This window comes from Cydia strobilella, chromosome 11 (genome assembly GCF_947568885.1).
Source record: "Cydia strobilella chromosome 11, ilCydStro3.1, whole genome shotgun sequence".
NCBI lineage: Eukaryota > Metazoa > Arthropoda > Insecta > Lepidoptera > Tortricidae > Cydia > Cydia strobilella.
Genome location: NC_086051.1, coordinates 532,315 through 548,989, shown reverse-complemented (window position 1 = coordinate 548,989; position 16,675 = coordinate 532,315). Strand labels below are relative to the sequence as shown.

The 16,675-nt window shown below is 42.7% G+C and overlaps 1 protein-coding gene across 1 annotated transcript; it reads left to right on the top strand.

The window, feature by feature from the left end:
* Positions 1 to 2,047: 2,047 nt before the first annotated feature.
* LOC134745312 (SUMO-activating enzyme subunit 2) lies at positions 2,048 to 15,596 on the top strand. Its single transcript, XM_063679307.1, has 9 exons — positions 2,048 to 2,285; positions 2,361 to 2,515; positions 4,462 to 4,609; positions 5,112 to 5,319; positions 6,067 to 6,232; positions 6,771 to 6,879; positions 7,647 to 7,818; positions 8,784 to 8,951; positions 14,624 to 15,596. Exons 1-9 carry the CDS (start codon positions 2,142 to 2,144, stop codon positions 15,172 to 15,174), a joined length of 1,821 nt encoding a protein of 606 aa, XP_063535377.1. The 5' UTR covers positions 2,048 to 2,141; the 3' UTR covers positions 15,175 to 15,596.
* Positions 15,597 to 16,675: the final 1,079 nt, after the last annotated feature.

Below are 16,675 nucleotides of genomic sequence, written 5' to 3'. Positions count from 1 at the left end.
TTGCTCAGCACCTTTTCAAAAATTTTAGAAAAGCTTGTTAACAGGCGATTAGTGAAATACTTAGATAACTTTGATCTCTTGTCTGACCGACAATTCGGGTTTAGGAGGAACCGTTCCACGGAAGATGCCACTTTAGTTCTTACAAACCTCATATCGTCGTATTTGGATAAAAAAATTAAAATGTATTGGGGTCTTTTTAGACCTAGCTAAAGCCTTCGATACGGTGTCCTCTACGATTCTGCTCCGGAAACTACATAATATAGGCATACGAGGAGTGCCACTGGCCTGGTTCACAAGTTACCTATCTGGGAGAAGGCAGTTCGTTAAAGTGGGTTCTTTTAACAGTGACTATGAGCACATTGGGTTCGGGGTTCCTCAGGGTAGCATTCTCGGCCCGACACTTTTTACAATCTATATTAACGATATTCTTAATCTTAAAATCCCAAATTCTGAGATTATATGTTACGCTGATGACACCGTCATACTGTTCAACGATACGAATTGGGAGAATTTAGTTGCTGTCACTGAAAGAGGTATGCAAATGGCATCGCACTGGTTTCGTGCCAACCTTCTGACCATTAACAGTGACAAAACTAAATTTTTATGTTTTCATAAAACTGCCTTGACAAAACCATCTTTCGAGTCCACCATAAAGATTCACTCATGTACTGAGTTTCCGGATAATCTCGGTAACTGTAACTGTGATAGTATCCAGCGCGCTGACATTATAAAATACCTTGGCCTGTTTGTTGATGAAAACTTAAATTTTAAACATCACATTCACAAACTCTCTGGTAGAATTAGAAAATCTATTTATATATTTAAGAAACTTCGTCATTCTGCAGATGAATCTTTGCTGAAACTGGTCTACGTCGCACTGTGCCAGTCAATAATCTGTTACTGCATTGCAGTGTGGGGCAGTGCAGCAAAGACTACCATGTTAGAAATTGAAAGAGCGCAGCGTTCAGTCTTGAAAGTAATGTTCAAAAAACCTTTTCGTTTTCCAACTGCTGATCTCTTTGCTCAGGCTAAAGTTCTATCTGTTCGTCAACTGTTTATACACAAACTTTGCTTACAAACACATAAATCGTCTAAAGTATCAAAGGAGTATAATATATTATCACAAAAACGCGTCTTCAATTTACCCGTTCCAAGAGTAAATTCAGCTTTTGGCAAACGTTTTGGGGAACGCAGCAGGGCGTCTACATACAATGCTATAAATAAACTATGTAACCTCAGGGATTGCACACAAATGGAAGCGAAAAAACTGCTTTTCAAACTGCTGCACTCACAAAATTATGCCGAGACAGAAGCCATATTTAACAAAATTTAGTTTGTCTAGTAATATTGTGTCTAGATTAAGCCTTAGTTTGTAGTTGTAATTGTAACAAAGTCTGATATTTAAATTATAATTGGTTCCCCGCGATACAGGCACTGCCTAGTGCGGAGACCCCTGGAATGTCTGTAACCTTTTGCTGAAATAAATGATCTTTATTCTTTATTCTTTATTCTTATTTATAGTTGGTCAAACCAAATTGTCAGTAAATAAGAACAAAAAAACGGACAAGTGCGAGTCGGACTCGCCCACCGAGGAATCCCTACTTTTTAGTATTTGTTGTTATAGCGGCAACAGAAATACATCATCTGTGAAAATTTCAACTGTCTAGCTATCACAGTTGATGAGATACAGCCTGGTGACAGACAGACGGACAGAGGAGTCTTAGTAATAGGGTCCCGTTTTTACCCTTTGGGTACGGAACCCTAAAATTACTACTCTTTGACTCCCATGCTTGCCAAAACGTATGCCGAAATGCAGCAAGCATGAAAAAACCCTCGATTCTTTAGATGTGTTGAATAGAATACATTAAATTATACAGCAACATTTTTTAGTTCCCTACGATTATTTTTGTTCGATTCGAAAGCTTTCATTTTAATCGAGTCACAATCGTTATTAACGATTAAACTAGTTATAACGACGTTTTTTTTTCTACAATTTCTGAACGCGTACCTAACGAAATGACGCCAATTTTGACAGTTCATTCGACGAATTTGCCACTGCCATTCCGCGTTAAGTTAAAACTGAGTGTTCTGAAAATAGTTGTTTTTACATTAATATTACTGTATTTTATAGCATAAGTAAAATGGTCGCGCGAGTGGCGGGCGTTTTCGACGAGAAGCTGACGGGCGAGATTGCAAATTCAAAGATTTTGGTAGTGGGCGCCGGTGGGATAGGATGCGAGATTTTGAAGAATCTCGTCCTGACCGGCTTTCCTTACATTGAAATTGTAAGTATTGACTGATTTGTCTTATTTGTTTACGTTTAAATGTGGTATTTAACTACTAATATCCTTTATTTTTAGATTGATCTTGACACCATCGACGTAAGCAATTTGAATAGGCAGTTTCTGTTTCACAAAGAACACGTTGGTAAATCAAAGGCGCAGGTTGCGAAGGACAGCGCTCTGAGCTTCAACCCTAATGTGAACATCATCGCACACCACGACAGCGTCATCAGGTTAGTACTATGTGTATACATAACAATTATAACCTTAAAATGCCGTATAAATAACAGAGAAACGGTAAAAACAGCTTCGGTTAAGTCCATTTATGTATATAACAATATTGAGTAGTAAGATATGGATATAACCCGAGAGATTTTATTTTAACCATGCATTTCTGAGGCCAAAAGAAAGAAAAAATTATGAAATTAGGTTAATTTCGCCAAAAAAATTGCTTCGTTTTATTTTCGATTTTTTTGTAAATATTTATACATAAAATGTAAATGCTAGTTGTTAAACTGTCACTCAAAAAGAATTTTAACTCTTTTGAAGAACCTAGTTTTTGCAGTGTTACAAGTAACACTGACAAATTTGTCTCTTTCTGACATCTATCAATAACATAGACAAGTAGTTATAGATGCGCCACCGAGCGACCGGGGGTAAGAGAAAGAATATGCATATAAAATTTGGGCAGCATAGGATTTCTTCTCTTTCACTCTTATAAATTTCGGTATTTCGCCATTGCCTCCTACCTATTATGCCACCCGGTCGGTGATAAGGACAAAGCATGGCACTATTTTCTCTTTCATCTTATAGGAATAGCAATAAGACTATCTTTCTGTATCAAAGAGTGTCAGGCCCTTGATCAATAAGGATATTTGGACTAGGTCCCGTAGTGGCAACATCGCCATCAAAAAGGCGTTTTGCACTATGTAAAAATAAAAAACTGGTTTTAACTGAAACATGGCAAATACCAAAAAAAATTATAGAACTAGTCTTTAAATATGATCAGGAATATACTGTTAAAATCTCCCGTGGTTCTTTGGGAGTTGGGGCATGTTGATTGATAATTTGGAATAAATTGAATTTCATAATAATAATGTAAAAATTTGTAATTGTAAAAATATTAATATTGGGATAATTTTATGATAAATTATAATTTAATATAATTTAAGCTGGTGAATAATGTATAGCTGTTAAAATATAATTTAGACTAAGTATTATTTAAGTAACTATGTTGCTATGCCCTAATGGGTGCATGTTGTAACCTAAGATATAAATAAGACAATGTAAACACATGTATGCAATAAATGATATGACTATGACTATGACTATACATTTTGTGTGCTAAATCTCTAACATGAGATTATGCGAGCGGTCACTAAACTCGCATTTTGTTGTTAATATTAATTTAAAATATAGTTATAACCATAAATTTAGCTAATGGTTATTTTTTAAGTTTTGTTATTTGCCAGTATATTATTATTATTATTTAATAAGCAGGCAGGCAGTTATGGCAACTGATATGGCTTGTATCCAGTAATCATAAAGATATATTTCATGAACGAGTATTAGATGTAGTGTTATGCTTGTCTAATTTATTTTTAAACTGGTTCACATTTTGTGCTGAAACTACGTCTTCCGGGAGTTTGTTCCAAGCCCTTACTACTCAGTTGCTCAGAAAGTGTTTGTAAGGGTTACTGTGAGACCTATGCCTTTCTAGCTTTAAGTGATGACCTCTCAGACGATCACTGTTGTTGCGCTTGAACATCTCTTGAAAATCCTTGAGGTCATAGTGCCCAGATAGTATTTTGTAACTCTCTATTAGGTCTCCGCGTTCTCTGCGGTGCTTAGTCTCTCCTCATATGGCTTGTTTTTAAGTTGCCTTGGCAGTTTCGTGAAACTCCGTTGGACCTTCTCCAGCATCTCAATGTCCTTGGCAAAGTAAGGACTCCAGACTTGAAACGCATACTCCAGTATAGGTCTGACGTATGTCTTGTATATTTATTTATTTATTATTTAATAAGCAGGCAGGCAGTTATGGCAACTGATATGGCCTGTATCCAGTAATCATAAAGATATATAGTTATCATGAACGAGTATTAGATGTAGTATATTTCCTAGATCCTTTGTGAAGTATGATACAGGCCATTTTGTAAAAATATATCTTTTCTAATTTTAGCAATGACTATGGCGTCAGCTACTTCAAGCAGTTCAACATTGTGATGAATGCTCTGGACAACCGCGTGGCTCGCAACCATGTCAACCGCATGTGTCTTGCTGCCAATGTGCCGCTGGTCGAGACGGGGACCGCTGGATATGCTGGACAGGTAAGTACATCATATTTCAAAAGCAGGGATGTTGCGGATATTCGCATCCGCAACCGCGGGACTTCCGCATTTAGTTTCAACATCCGCATCCGTATCCGCATCCGCATAAAATCGATGCGGATGTGGAATAGGTAGGTACAAAAATGTCTTAGCTGCGGCGTAAGTGCTAGGTAATTTAGTCATTAGCCAATAGGAATCTCGTTTCGTTTTCGTGATTCATCGATCGAGCACTTTAGCCTATGACGGACAGCGACAGGAAGAAAAAAGTTTGTTTTATTTGGACTTTAGTATGGTAATGCGATTGTGGGGCACCTATATTCTTGTTCAAATACAAAGTTTCGTGTTTTTTTTAAAATAAAAATTACTAAACTGTAATATTTGACGCTTTTATGTGCCTAATCTCGACATCCGCATCCACCGGATGTGTCTTTAAAAATTCGCATTTTTTATCACAAAAAAATTGCCTTTACCTACTTTATAATTGTTTATTTCTCCATTTCAGGTGGAACTCATCAAAAAAGGTCTAACCCAGTGCTACGAGTGCCAGCCCAAAGCTCCTCAGAAGACCTTCCCGGGTTGCACCATCCGCAACACTCCCTCGGAACCCATCCACTGCATCGTGTGGGCCAAGCATCTCTTCAACCAGCTGTTTGGAGAGGAGGACCCGGATCAAGACGTGAGCCCCGACACTGCAGACCCTGAAGCGGCAGGTAAAGCCTTAGTAAAGCTTAGGCTGTAGAGACAGCTGAAGGCTCCGTTAAACAGTTTTCTCACTTGCAATGCTCCCTCGGAACCCATCCATCGCATCGTGTGGGCCGAGCATCTCTTTAACCGGTTGTTAGGAGAGGACAAGAATCAGGATGTCAGTCCGGACACTGTGGACCCGGAAGTGGCAGGTGTGTTTGAGCTTTATCTAAGTAGGACTAGGATTGACTGACAAATACCCTGAAAAAATCTTAAGAGGTTTGATTGAAATGAAAACACATCGTTACCGTTCTTGGAAATGATTTCTAGATTTAGATTTTTTTAATAACAAAACTTCCGTGAGACACAGACATATTAAACATCACAGAAACATGAATAACGGGTCACTCACGTATTTCGGAACATGTTCCATAGTGAATAATTTAAAATAAAGAATTAAGCTTTAAAACGACAATACCTTTTTTTACATTTATGGCCTGGAAACGACAATACCATTCTGTTTAAGGCTTAGAACGCACTGCGGTTTTTTTTCTTGCGGTTTCAGTCTTTTAAGTGCGGGCGCTTATAAAGCATGGCGTACGTTACATTTTTTGCGATTGCGGAACCGCTTTTGAAAGAACCGCAGGGCGTTCTAAGCCTAACGGCCAGGCCACATCGCGCGGCGGCCATAAGTTGGAGCGAGACACAGCGATCGGACCTTTCGTTCCCACCTATGTGGCCGGGCCGTAAGACTTGATCTTGTTTGTGTGCAGGCTCGGCGGGCTCGTCGGCGCTGACGGCGGCCGGCAACGTGGCGCGGCGCAGCACCCGCGCGTGGGCCGCCGGCACCGACTACGACCCGGAGAAACTCTTCTCCAAGCTCTTCGGAGATGATATCAGATACTTGCTGTCTATGGAGAATCTTTGGAAGAAACGCAGGTTAATTAATATCTATACTTCTATTGACAAATTGGGAAAACTTGTTTTATTTATCTTTTCTGAGGGTGCGATGGCTGCCTCCGGAGAATCCGGGAGCACTAGAATTTTTGAGACCGACTTTTGATGTCGAGAATTGTTTTTAAGCTCCAAAAGGATGATATCAAAATCGGGTATTTAGGGTTCTCAAGGGTCGGCAATGCTTAAGTGGCTCCTGTGATGTTGCTTACGTCCATGGGCGACGATGACTGCTTCCCATCAGGCGCCTCGTCTGCTCGTTTGCTGAATATCACATAAAAAAATAAAAAAAATATTCTCCGTTTAGAACTTTTGGAAGAAACGAATAAAATTTTACAATGATCCTAATATTTCCGACGATTGTTTTTTGTAATAAAATTATTCGAAGGTATAGGGAGTGTTGACGAATTGACGCTGTAGAAGAACTATCTTCGATAACAAAAATAAGCAATGTGTTTATGTTTGAGAGCGAGAAATTTAAATATAAATTATGTAAATGACATAACCGTGTTTTTGTTGACAGGCCGCCTGTCCCCCTGTCCTGGGACGAGCTCCCCGGCCGGGACGCCCCGCCGGCGCAGCACTCCGGCTTGCCCGACCAGCGCGTGTGGTCGATACACGAGTGTGCACAGGTAAACTGCCATTCGTGTCCCTTCTTCCTAACCTACAATTAGCTCCATGCATTAATTTATTTTTATTTTTGGATTCATAATTTATATCGTTGGAACACCGGAAATGATAAAAATACTTTTGTAAACCTTAACATTATTTTATAAAAAAATATTTATAATGTTGAAAATTTTTGAGCTGTTGAAACGCTCATAATTTTTGGCGCGAATTCGACAGAGCGTGATGACGTCACACGTTGGGCGGCCCAACTGACGTTTGCTACTAATGACACTAATCTGTCGAACGCGTGACGTCACGTGGCGTTTCGAGCGTTTCGCTCACTAGCTTTTCGCGGGCAAATTTTTATTTATAATTTTAAGTGATTAAATGGTAATTTAAAAACGGAAATGCATTTGTAACATGATATAACGGTAACAAACATCCGAATAAAACATATTTCGTTCAAATATAAACTTCATGCATGAGGCTAATTTTTAAGCTTGTTTATGTAAAGCCCCTCGGCCTATGCTTTCAATTAAGCATTCGTAATAAAAACCTTTAAAAAGTCCCTTTTGTAAGATACAATTTTATCCTTATTAGACTCACAAAGTGAGAGAACCAAAGGATTGGTTCACAACAGCACCGACAACTACATAACAAAACTATGTACCGCTTGACTCATACACGATTTGTTTAGAAACTTCCGAAATAATCCCAATAGGATTTTCAAAACCTAACTCCTTCGACCCGCTTCTACTCTGCGATCGGCTAACTAAAGTTGTTTCCTTAGGTATTCGCAGCGAGCTGCAAGTCCCTGCAGGCCGAGCTGGCGTCGCGCCCGGCCGGCGACCACCTGGTGTGGGACAAGGACGACAAGAGCGCCATGGACTTCGTCACGGCCTGCGCCAACGTGCGCGCGCACATCTTCAACATTCCCACCAAGAGCCGCTTCGAGATCAAGTGTGAGTATCTAAGTGTCCTAGGCTTTACAATCAGATCTGGCCTCTGAGTCTATCTAGGTGCCCTAAACTTTACAGTCAGATCTGGCCTCTGAGTCTATCTAGGTGTCCTAAACTTTACAGTTAGATCTGGCGTCTGAGTCTATCTAGGTGTCTTGAACTTTACAGTCAGATCTGGCCTCTGAGTCTATCTAGGTGTCCTAAACTTTACAGTTAGATCTGGCGTCTGAGTCTATCTAGATGTCCTAAACTTTACAGTCAGATCTGGCCTCTGAGTCTATCTAGGTGTCCTAAACTTTACAGTTAGATCTGGCGTCTATCTAGATGTCCTAAACTTTACAGTCAGATCTGGCCTCTGAGTCTATCTAGGTGTCCTAAACTTTACAGTTAGATCTGGCGTCTGAGTCTATCTAGATGTCCTAAACTTTACAGTCAGATCTGGCCTCTGAGTCTATCTAGGTGTCCTAAACTTTACAGTTAGATCTGGCGTCTATCTAGATGTCCTAAACTTTACAGTCAGATCTGGCCTCTGAGTCTATCTAGGTGTCCTAAACTTTACAGTCAGATCTGGCCTCTTGAGTCTATCTAGGTGTTCTAAACTTTACAGTCAAATCTGGCTCTGAGTCGCTTTGAGATTAAGGGCCAGTTGCACCACGCATATTCTTTTTGTACATTTGGTTTTTAATCTTATTGTAACCTCGTAAATCCCATGAATTTTCACAGATAATTTGTTGCAAATAAATATGACATTGTTACATCGAGTCGATTTGTTTATACGAACCTATCGTTCGAATGAATATTTCAAATTCAACTCTTGCCAATTTGTTCGTATGGTAGGCCGCAGCAGGGTAAGGCAGCAGTGGTCTTTTCTACAACAATAGTGATCAAAAATTGTACTTTATAGGGCCGATGGTAGATAACCCTGCTTTGTCTATGTTCTTAAAGAGTCTTATTCCCCATTGTTACAGCAATGGCCGGCAACATAATCCCAGCCATAGCCACGGCCAACGCGATCGTGGCCGGCCTGGCCGTGCTGCGAGCACAGGCCATCCTCGCCGGCCACATCCACACCTGCTCCAGCGTGTACCTGCGGCCCAAGGTCAACCATCGCGGGCAGCTGTTCGTGCCCGAGAAGAGTGAGTATACACTAGTGTAGCGATGGTAACAGCCATAGCCAACATCGTGGCCGGCCTGGCCGTGCTGCGAGCACAGGCCATCCTCGCCGGCCACGTCCACACCTGCTCCAGCGTGTACCTGCGGCCCAAGGTCAACCATCGCGGGCAGCTGTTCGTGCCCGAGAAGAGTGAGTATACACTAGTGTAGCGATGGTAACAGCCATAGCCAACATCGTGGCCGGCCTGGCCGTGCTGCGAGCACAGGCCATCCTCGCCGGCCACGTCCACACCTGCTCCAGCGTGTACCTGCGGCCCAAGGTCAACCATCGCGGGCAGCTGTTCGTGCCCGAGAAGAGTGAGTATACACTAGTGTAGCGATGGTAACAGCCATAGCCAACATCGTGGCCGGCCTGGCCGTGCTGCGAGCACAGGCCATCCTCGCCGGCCACGTCCACACCTGCTCCAGCGTGTACCTGCGGCCCAAGGTCAACCATCGCGGGCAGCTGTTCGTGCCCGAGAAGAGTGAGTATACACTAGTGTAGCGATGGTAACAGCCATAGCCAACATCGTGGCCGGCCTGGCCGTGCTGCGAGCACAGGCCATCCTCGCCGGCTACGTCCACACCTGCTCCAGCGTGTACCTGCGGCCCAAGGTCAACCATCGCGGGCAGCTGTTCGTGCCCGAGAAGAGTGAGTATACACTAGTGTAGCGATGGTAACAGCCATAGCCAACATCGTGGCCGGCCTGGCCGTGCTGCGAGCACAGGCCATCCTCGCCGGCCACGTCCACACCTGCTCCAGCGTGTACCTGCGGCCCAAGGTCAACCATCGCGGGCAGCTGTTCGTGCCCGAGAAGAGTGAGTATACACTAGTGTAGCGATGGTAACAGCCATAGCCAACATCGTGGCCGGCCTGGCCGTGCTGCGAGCACAGGCCATCCTCGCCGGCTACGTCCACACCTGCTCCAGCGTGTACCTGCGGCCCAAGGTCAACCATCGCGGGCAGCTGTTCGTGCCCGAGAAGAGTGAGTATACACTAGTGTAGCGATGGTAACAGCCATAGCCAACATCGTGGCCGGCCTGGCCGTGCTGCGAGCACAGGCCATCCTCGCCGGCCACGTCCACACCTGCTCCAGCGTGTACCTGCGGCCCAAGGTCAACCATCGCGGGCAGCTGTTCGTGCCCGAGAAGAGTGAGTATACACTAGTGTAGCGATGGTAACAGCCATAGCCAACATCGTGGCCGGCCTGGCCGTGCTGCGAGCACAGGCCATCCTCGCCGGCTACGTCCACACCTGCTCCAGCGTGTACCTGCGGCCCAAGGTCAACCATCGCGGGCAGCTGTTCGTGCCCGAGAAGAGTGAGTATACACTAGTGTAGCGATGGTAACAGCCATAGCCAACATCGTGGCCGGCCTGGCCGTGCTGCGAGCACAGGCCATCCTCGCCGGCCACGTCCACACCTGCTCCAGCGTGTACCTGCGGCCCAAGGTCAACCATCGCGGGCAGCTGTTCGTGCCCGAGAAGAGTGAGTATACACTAGTGTAGCGATGGTAACAGCCATAGCCAACATCGTGGCCGGCCTGGCCGTGCTGCGAGCACAGGCCATCCTCGCCGGCCACGTCCACACCTGCTCCAGCGTGTACCTGCGGCCCAAGGTCAACCATCGCGGGCAGCTGTTCGTGCCCGAGAAGAGTGAGTATACACTAGTGTAGCGATGGTAACAGCCATAGCCAACATCGTGGCCGGCCTGGCCGTGCTGCGAGCACAGGCCATCCTCGCCGGCCACGTCCACACCTGCTCCAGCGTGTACCTGCGGCCCAAGGTCAACCATCGCGGGCAGCTGTTCGTGCCCGAGAAGAGTGAGTATACACTAGTGTAGCGATGGTAACAGCCATAGCCAACATCGTGGCCGGCCTGGCCGTGCTGCGAGCACAGGCCATCCTCGCCGGCCACGTCCACACCTGCTCCAGCGTGTACCTGCGGCCCAAGGTCAACCATCGCGGGCAGCTGTTCGTGCCCGAGAAGAGTGAGTATACACTAGTGTAGCGATGGTAACAGCCATAGCCAACATCGTGGCCGGCCTGGCCGTGCTGCGAGCACAGGCCATCCTCGCCGGCCACATCCACACCTGCTCCAGCGTGTACCTGCGGCCCAAGGTCAACCATCGCGGGCAGCTGTTCGTGCCCGAGAAGAGTGAGTATACACTAGTGTAGCGATGGTAACAGCCATAGCCAACATCGTGGCCGGCCTGGCCGTGCTGCGAGCACAGGCCATCCTCGCCGGCCACGTCCACACCTGCTCCAGCGTGTACCTGCGGCCCAAGGTCAACCATCGCGGGCAGCTGTTCGTGCCCGAGAAGAGTGAGTATACACTAGTGTAGCGATGGTAACAGCCATAGCCAACATCGTGGCCGGCCTGGCCGTGCTGCGAGCACAGGCCATCCTCGCCGGCCACGTCCACACCTGCTCCAGCGTGTACCTGCGGCCCAAGGTCAACCATCGCGGGCAGCTGTTCGTGCCCGAGAAGAGTGAGTATACACTAGTGTAGCGATGGTAACAGCCATAGCCAACATCGTGGCCGGCCTGGCCGTGCTGCGAGCACAGGCCATCCTCGCCGGCCACGTCCACACCTGCTCCAGCGTGTACCTGCGGCCCAAGGTCAACCATCGCGGGCAGCTGTTCGTGCCCGAGAAGAGTGAGTATACACTAGTGTGGCGATGGTTACACCGGAACCTCGATGGGCTTTGGTAACAGCTTACCATCAGGCGGGCAGTATTCTTTTTGGCCACCGACATGGTGGAAAAAACACGTTATAACAAGAAAACGTAAATTTTATTAGCGCTATAAATGCGTATCTTATCTACAAACAACAGCCGGACAATGTGCCTCCCAAAAAACAGTATTCAATGATCCGTTTTTTAACACGTGCAACCGATTCACACGTGTACCGTCCGACTATAACGCGTATAGTATAAACGCTTCAAGAAACAACTGTAATTAACCACGTCAGAATTATGAATAAATCAAATAAACATATTCATCATCATCATCAATATCATCATCATGTCAGCCTTCTATCGCCCACTGCTGAGCATAGGCCTCTCTTCGAGTACGCCACTTAACCGGTCCTGAGCCAATCTCATCCAGAAGTGACCCGCAGTCTTCCGAATGTCGTCCACCCGACGAGCCAACGACGCCAGGCACTCCTTTCGTTCGAAAACGGCCACCATTCCGTTAACATTTTGGCCCACCTGCCATCACTGTCTGGCAACATGTCCCGCCCAGCTCCATTAAAGTTTGGTAATGACGTATCCGACGTCTTGCACCTTGGTGCGGCGTCGGATCTCGACATAAACATTATTATGTACTCATGAAATAAAACTATGAAAACGGATTATATCGCGTATATTGAATTTATAATACATCCCGACGTTTCGAACTCTTTACAGCGTTCGTGGTGTAGGGTTGGAGCCGGCGTAGTTTTTATCGCGTATATATATATATATCTTTACTTGAAAAATAATTGTAGTGTATAACTAGCCTTATGAACCGATTTTGCATGTACAACCAGCCTTAAAGTTTGTAGTCTATGATTGTTCATTATTTTAGTATGTGGGTATTTTTGCACATTGTAATTTTTCCTCAGTCACCCGTTGACCACGAACGCTGTAAAGAGTTCGAAACGTCGGGATGTATTATAAATTCAATATACGCGATATAATCCGTTTTCATAGTTTTATTTCATGAGTAACTATCGCGGTAACCGAAGACAATATTATTATTATGTACTATTAAGAGTCACACAAACTACGCCAAAAAGCCGCTATTAACATACACACGAAGTAATGCTCTCATTTTAAAACTCGTTTAAATTACATGAGATGTATTATAAGTGTCTGTCTGGTGCTAGTTTCGCTAAAAATGGTTATACAAAGAAAATAGTGAGAGTAGAAGTTTTGTATGTAAAAGTTTTACTCTCTCTAATGTATTTGTATTACAATTTATAGTATCGAAAACTAGCACCAGACATAGATATATGTTACTTGAATACTCACGTCAAATTAGTAGTAGTAGTAAACTCTTTATTGTACAAATATACACATAAAAAATTACATGGTACAAATAATAAGATGTACAAAGGCGAACTTATCCCTATGAGGGATCTCTTCCAGTTAACCTTTGAGTAGATGAGAGGAGAAAGTGAAAAGAGGGTGACAAATGTAGCAAAATGTACAACAAGGTACCAGAAAGATAAAGGATATAAATACATACAAAATTAATAGGATAAACATATAATATATTACACAAAAAGGAATGGGGAAAATACACTAAAAATTGGAAAGAAGTAGAAAAATATAAAGCAACATACAATACAAATATAGGCACATTAGTCAATCAGATAACCACAGCTTCTTTAACCTCTCCTTGAACGACGCAAGCGATTGCGACAAATTTCACGTAATTTAAGCATGTCGTTCTAAAATGAGAGCGTAATTTCATTTTCACCTCAGCAGCTCGAACAAGCCTACTTTCCTCACTCCCTGGAGTGAGGAAAGTGCAACGAGTGAAACAAAGTAGCTTTTTAATTTAATGAAGGCCATGAACTGCTACTATGGTATGGTATGGTATGGTATGGTATAGTTTGGTATGGTATTGTATGGTACGGTATGGTATGGTTTGGTATGGTGTGGTATGGCATGGTATGGTATTGTATGATATGGTATGGTATGGTATTGCATACAATACCATACCATACTATACCATACCTTAGTATGGTATAGTACCATACTATACCATACCTTAGTATGGTATAGTATGGTATCGTATCGTATCATAAATAAATAAATAATAAATTGTATCGTATCGTATCGTACATATTATATTCCTTTTTTTCTGTTTAATTTGTGTAATTCGAAATACATTTTAACCTTTAATTATGTTCTCACTACTGAGGTGAAAAATTATGTGTGCAACACGAGAGCAAAGTTATTTTACATCTCGTGTTTTTGAGTCCCTCGTTACGCTCAAGATTCTACCTTAGAATCACTCGCTTCGCTCGTGATTCAATTATAGAATCTTTCGCTTTCTCGGGACTAAATAAACACTCGCAAGAAAAACCAACTTTCCTCTCTTGTTGCACAAATAACTATTGTATGGTGACGGCTACGTTAGACTCGACACTAGACGCTAGTAGGTACATCGTTCCCCTTGCAATCACAAATAGCGGTAACGTAATTGGACTAATTTAGTCTGGTTAGTCTACCATGATGAGTAATGAGTAATTATACGTCGACGCTGACAACCGACTAGTTTTAAGCCTTATTGTGAACACACAAGGTGCACCGATGGTCAAAGTTGTTAGTACAGTGTGCAACATGTTATGAGCACGTAATATAATGGGTTATGTTGGATAAAAAACATTTAATTGGTGTTAACTATTGCATGGTATCGATAATTTGTATCACGCACAATTCTTATTATTTCGTGACGTAGGTATAGGCAAGTAAACATAATATACAAACAGGCTGGCTAAAATATAAGTGCATTTCCGTGGCCAGGGAGGTTTAGGGGTTATACTGAGCAACTTTTACTATGGGACCAAACCCGAAATCGCGAAAAAAATTTGGCTGGTCCATTTTCTATGGGAGGGTAAATTTTCCGCCACCCATTCTTACATTACCATTATTTGTTTCAGCACTAACCCCTCCCAACCCAAAATGTTACGTGTGCGCCCCCAAGCCCGAGGTAGCCCTCGCCTGCAACCTCAAGCAGCTCACCCTCAAGGACCTCAACACGGCCTTCAAGGAGGGCCTCAACATGCAAGCTCCCGACGCCACCGTGGAGGGCAAAGGGCTCGTCGTACTCTCATCAGAACCCGGCGAAACTGACCATAACAACGATAAGACGCTCGAGGAAATCGGCCTGAGCGACGGCTGTGCTTTACTCGTAGATGATTTTCTACAAAATTATGAGGTTAGAGTCAGATTACAACAGGAAGATGAGGAAAAAGCTTGGCGCGTGGTCACACAAGCCGACGAACCGATGCCCGCGCCTAAGGAAGAAGAGAAAGAGAAAGCTAATGGGTCTAATGGATCTGAACCTAAGCCTGGCCCGTCGACTTCAAGAAAGGATGACAGTGACAGCGACATGGAGATTATTGACGAGGATGATGACGGGGAGCCAGCGGTGAAGCCGCCGAAACGCAGGCGCGTGGAGGCCAACGATGAGGTGGTTGAACTGTGCTAGTGGAATAACTTGTCGGAAAACAACGATACCATTTCAAAATGTATGACGCTTGGTTTCTGAGATCGCGGCGGGGCCGCTGCTTGCAAAAGCAAAGGATTTGGAATTTCAAGTCACTAAAATAAAGTCTCATTGTGAAAGTTATATAAGGTTTCGCAAATTCCTACATATTATAAATTTATTGATGATGTAATGTTTGTTGAAGATTAAATATTTAAGAGATTAGCATCAGATTGTAAGACTTCAAACGCGTTCTTGAAAGCAATATGACATCTTTCGTAAAACGTCAAATTTGATAATGTACAACTTTAGTGTTAATTTTTAGTATTCTCCTATATGAACATTCGTATTTGTAAGTGTAAAAACATAATTTAAGATCTGTAAGATGTTTTTAAAAATCTCTCAAATAAATTTGCAAAATATGATTTTTTATTTTGAATTATAGTATTATCCAATGACCCAAAATATCTTTAACACATTCACTGCCAAGAACACAGTAGGTCATAGGTGTGTTCATTTTGTACTGAAAATGGGGCAACTTGGCACTGAAAGTTTTTTAGCCTAATTTAGTGCCCCACTGGAGAGAAAATGCGCTAATAGGCCAATCAAATTATATTCAAAAGTAGCGTTTTGAGAAATTAATTCCATGCACACTTCCTAGGATGAAGCAAACTCGGATTACACGCATTTAGAACCAAATGAAGATATTAAAACGAAAAACTATTACATAAACCAAAGAGGTTTACAATAGTGGCATACTGGCAAAAGTTGTATGAATATTTAAAGTGAATAAAAAAAAAAAAAAAAAAAATTTGGCCTAACAGGATTGAGTGGACAAAACAAGGTTTTTAACTATAAAGAAAACAAAATACTTTGAAATTAAACTCTATGTATTACTTATACTACATACATTTATATAATTTAATTAGCATAAATTCATTTATTGCATTACAATATGAACACGAGGGCCTAAATCTGATTTTATTTGCTAAACAACATTTATAAAGGTACATGTACATGCTTCTAGCACTTGAACGAAAGAGCATCAGTATATAAATAAATAAATGCAATAGGCTTGATGACAAATTTTCATGAATGGTGTCAATCAATCAGATTTGTTTTTAGGATCAAATGTCTATATGGGATTGCATTAAAGCAATACAAAAGTCAGAAATGATAGTCAAAGTCCGACACTCTTACTTCACTCGCGAAACGCTTCTAACAAAATGATAAGTGAATGTGACGTCAAGGTCACTGAGAGTATCTTAAATGTATAGACAAAACAAGTAAATTGCGTTTTTGTCGGTGAAATATTGCGTTTATGTATATAGTTGCTATACAAACTATTTTTGGATAAAATGTAAGGAATCTAATGGTACCCTTACTTTTTTCCTTTTTAGAATAAAAAAAAATTAAATTTTCAAGCTTTCAGGTCCTGTATTTTTCATATTTTTGTATCATTTCCATATATTTTTTTTTTTTTTTTTTTTTTTTTATACCACGT